Source organism: Bactrocera latifrons, unplaced genomic scaffold, assembly GCF_001853355.1.
Source record: "Bactrocera latifrons isolate USDA-ARS-PBARC rearing strain unplaced genomic scaffold, ASM185335v1 scaffold_702, whole genome shotgun sequence".
Lineage (NCBI taxonomy): Eukaryota > Metazoa > Arthropoda > Insecta > Diptera > Tephritidae > Bactrocera > Bactrocera latifrons.
The window spans coordinates 52,686-56,166 of record NW_017537382.1 but is presented as its reverse complement, the minus strand read 5'-3'; the positions used below and the strand labels follow the sequence as shown (position 1 = coordinate 56,166).

Below are 3,481 nucleotides of genomic sequence, written 5' to 3'. Positions count from 1 at the left end.
GCAACATTTTTTGGCGTTCATTTTAAACAAGCCCATACGATGGATCCTCAAACCCGTATTTTAATCGAGACTGCATATGAAGCTGTAATAGATGCCGGCATAAATCCGAAAAATCTACGCGGTACAAAAACTGGTGTTTATRTTGGTTCCTGTATATCTGAATCGGAGAAGACATGGTTTTATGAAAAAGTATCTTCTGGTGGTTTTGGTATGACAGGATGCAGTCGAGCAATGATGGCAAATAGAATTTCGTATTGCYTAGGCTTACAAGGCCCATCCTTTTTATTGGATACAGCTTGTTCTAGCTCAATGTATGCCTTAGATAATGCTTTCTCTGCTTTGCGTAATGGAGAAATAGACGCAGCTATTATTGGTGGATCAAATTTAATATTGCACCCATTTGTAACACTCCAGTTTGCCAGGTAAATAAGCGAAGGAACCTGTGTTTCCATTCACTATTGTTGCGGTATTTAAAGTATTTATAAATAATTAAAAATATATCTCTTATTCCAAGGATATTACCGTAATATAACTTTGTTAAATTATTTGTTTAATTTTCAAGACTTGGTGTACTTGCTCCTAACGGTTATTGTCGCCCTTTTGATAAAAATGCATCTGGGTATACGCGATCTGAAGCTATAARTTGTCTATTCTTACAACGTAAACGTGATGCTAARCGTATATATGCCAGCGTTGTTTACTCGAAAACCAATTGCGACGGGTATAAACCAGAAGGAATTACCTTCCCGTCTGGAAAACTTCAGGAGCAACTTATTGCTGAATTTTATAATGAAATTGATATAAAACCTAATGATTTGGGTTACCTAGAAGCCCACAGTACTGGAACTGTGGTCGGAGATCCCGAAGAATGTCGAGCAATTGACAGCATATTATGTAGTCGGCGTGAGAAGCCTCTTTTAGTTGGTTCAGTAAAATCAAATATAGGTCATTCGGAGGCAGCTTCTGGTATTTGTTCTTTGGTGAAAGCATGTTTAGCATTTAAAACTGGGAAAATTGCCCCAAATATTAACTTCACTGAAGTAARACCYGAAATTACTGCTTTRTYGGAAGGCCGTCTGATTGTCGTAAAAGATGTCGTTGACCTAGAGAAACCATATATAGGTGTAAATTCTTTTGGTTTCGGTGGAGCCAATGCCCACGTACTTTTGAAAGGTTATGACAAAAAGAAAATAWATTGCGGTGTGCCAAATGATGATATACCAAGGTTACTAACTTGGGCTGGAAGGACTGAGGATTCCGTCAATTATGTATTCAACGCTATAGAAAATCAACCCTTGGATGCCGAATTTTTTGCTTTATTACATAATATTCAGAAGGAAGAAGTTTCTGGCATGGTGTTTCGGGGATATGCGGTTTTTGTAAAAAATGGAACCGACCAAGTGAAAACACAGGTTAGAGATGTACACCATTTCACCGGTATAAAACGTCCTATAGTCTGGGTGTTTAGCGGAATGGGTTCGCAGTGGACCGAAATGGGAGCATCATTGCTCCAGATTCCTACTTTTTTGCATTCCATTGAGCAGAGCCATAAGACCCTACAATCCAAGGGTCTTGATTTAATGAACATACTCACATCCGCAGATCACAGTACATTTGAAAATATAATGCACTCCTTCGTAGGAATAGCCGCAGTTCAAATCGGCTTGGTAGATCTCTTGCGCTCATTAAACATAGAGCCCGACTACATTATTGGTCATTCAGTAGGTGAGTTGGGCTGCGCCTATGCCGATGGATGCTTTACTGCAGAACAAATGATCTTAGCTGCTTATTACCGTGGAAAAGTCAGTCTAGAAATTGAGAAAATAAAAGGATCAATGGCAGCTGTCGGAATGGGTTATAGGAAGATTATCAGTATAATTCCAGATGGCATTGAAGTAGCTTGTCGGAATAGTGCGGAATCTTGTACTATTTCCGGGCCAGCTGAAGATATAGCAAAATTTGTGGAAGAGTTAAAAGCAAAAAATATTTTTGCGAAAGAAGTACCTTGCTCAAATATTGCTTATCATTCTCGTTACATAGCTCATATGGGTCCTGATTTTTTAAAATATTTACAACAAATCATACCAGATCCGAAAGCAAGAAGTTCAAAATGGTTGAGTACAAGTGTACCTAAAGAAGATTGGGAGCAATTTGGACGTAATCTATGTTCAGCAGAGTATCACACCAACAATCTTTTGAATAGCGTATTATTTGAAGAAACGTTTGAAATGCTACCCAAAAATTCTTTAACTATTGAAATTGCACCCCATGGATTACTCCAAGCAATACTCAAACGATCAATGCCCAATGGTATTCATATTCCACTCACACAACGGAGCAATAGCAATAATACCCTGTTTTTCCTCACGGCATTAGGAAAGTAAGTACTCTTATTGTTGACTTAACATTTTTATAATCTCAGGCCGTAAAAAGAATTGTATTTATACAAATTTCAAGCATGAATATTTGTGCATTTTTTTTATTAAAGAAACCTATTACACACATATTTAGTTTGCATCCTAAAGTCATAAATTATTATAAATAATATTTTATTAAATATTTGCTTTTAGATTGTTTAGCAGTGGAGTAACATTCCCGGTAGAAAATTTATATTCGAAAATTGAATTCCCAGTATCGAAGGGTACTCCTGGAATCAGCTCATTAATTCGCTGGGATCATAGTGAAGACTGGTTTGTAACGAAATATGAGAACATGAAAACTAAATCGAGTGGTGAACGCTTATTTAAAATAAACTTAAGTAGCGATAATGAGGAATTTATGAGCGGGCATATTATTGATGGGAAAATACTAATTCCGGCTACATGTTACCTTCAATATGTTTGGGAAACATTCTCTTTGATGTATCATGGTCCAAGCTACATGGATGTTCCGATTGAATTCGAGGACGTACGATTCATACGTGCGACAAATATGACTTTGAATGGAAGTGTGGAACTGAATGTCATGATTCACTATGGAACAGGGCAATTCGAGGTATACATTTTAATGAGATTTTGATACATAGTATTGCTCATATATATAAATATATAGATATGTTCCAGAAACCGAATGAAATGTGGTTTCGTTTTTTTACCAAACCGTATAATTTCAATTTTGCAAACCGAATGATTTTATTTATTTCGAGGTGTTCATCGGCTTTACAGAGTCTGAAAATAAAATATAATTATKCTATTGATAGTGAAGGTAAATACTTCTTAACTAATTTTGAGCGCACAGTGAGCGAGCTCAAAGCTGGTATTGCTGCTCTGCTGTCCGAGTGAATGCTAACCTTTTTAAAAAGGTCTGTACTCCAAAGTAAAACATCTTCTGCTACCATAATTGCAGGTAGTTCTGCTTGAAAAATAATTCAATGGTTTGGCATCATCAAACTATCCCTCCAACATTCCGTCGCCCAGATATCTCTTATTGTCATGTACGCAGAGAAGAAATCATACGACATAAATTTTCCATTTTTAATTAC

General features: G+C 36.6%; 1 protein-coding gene across 1 annotated transcript in view; it reads left to right on the top strand.

Annotated features, from left to right (window-relative positions):
* Window positions 1-3,481, top strand: part of LOC108975963 (fatty acid synthase) — a 10,478-nt gene that overhangs the window by 1,097 nt on the left and 5,900 nt on the right. Inside the window, 3 exon segments of the mRNA XM_018944821.1 lie at window positions 1-422; window positions 563-2,380; window positions 2,571-2,994. The exon segment at window positions 1-422 is cut by the window's left edge and continues 9 nt beyond it. Coding sequence (XP_018800366.1) covers window positions 1-422; window positions 563-2,380; window positions 2,571-2,994 — 2,664 coding nt within the window.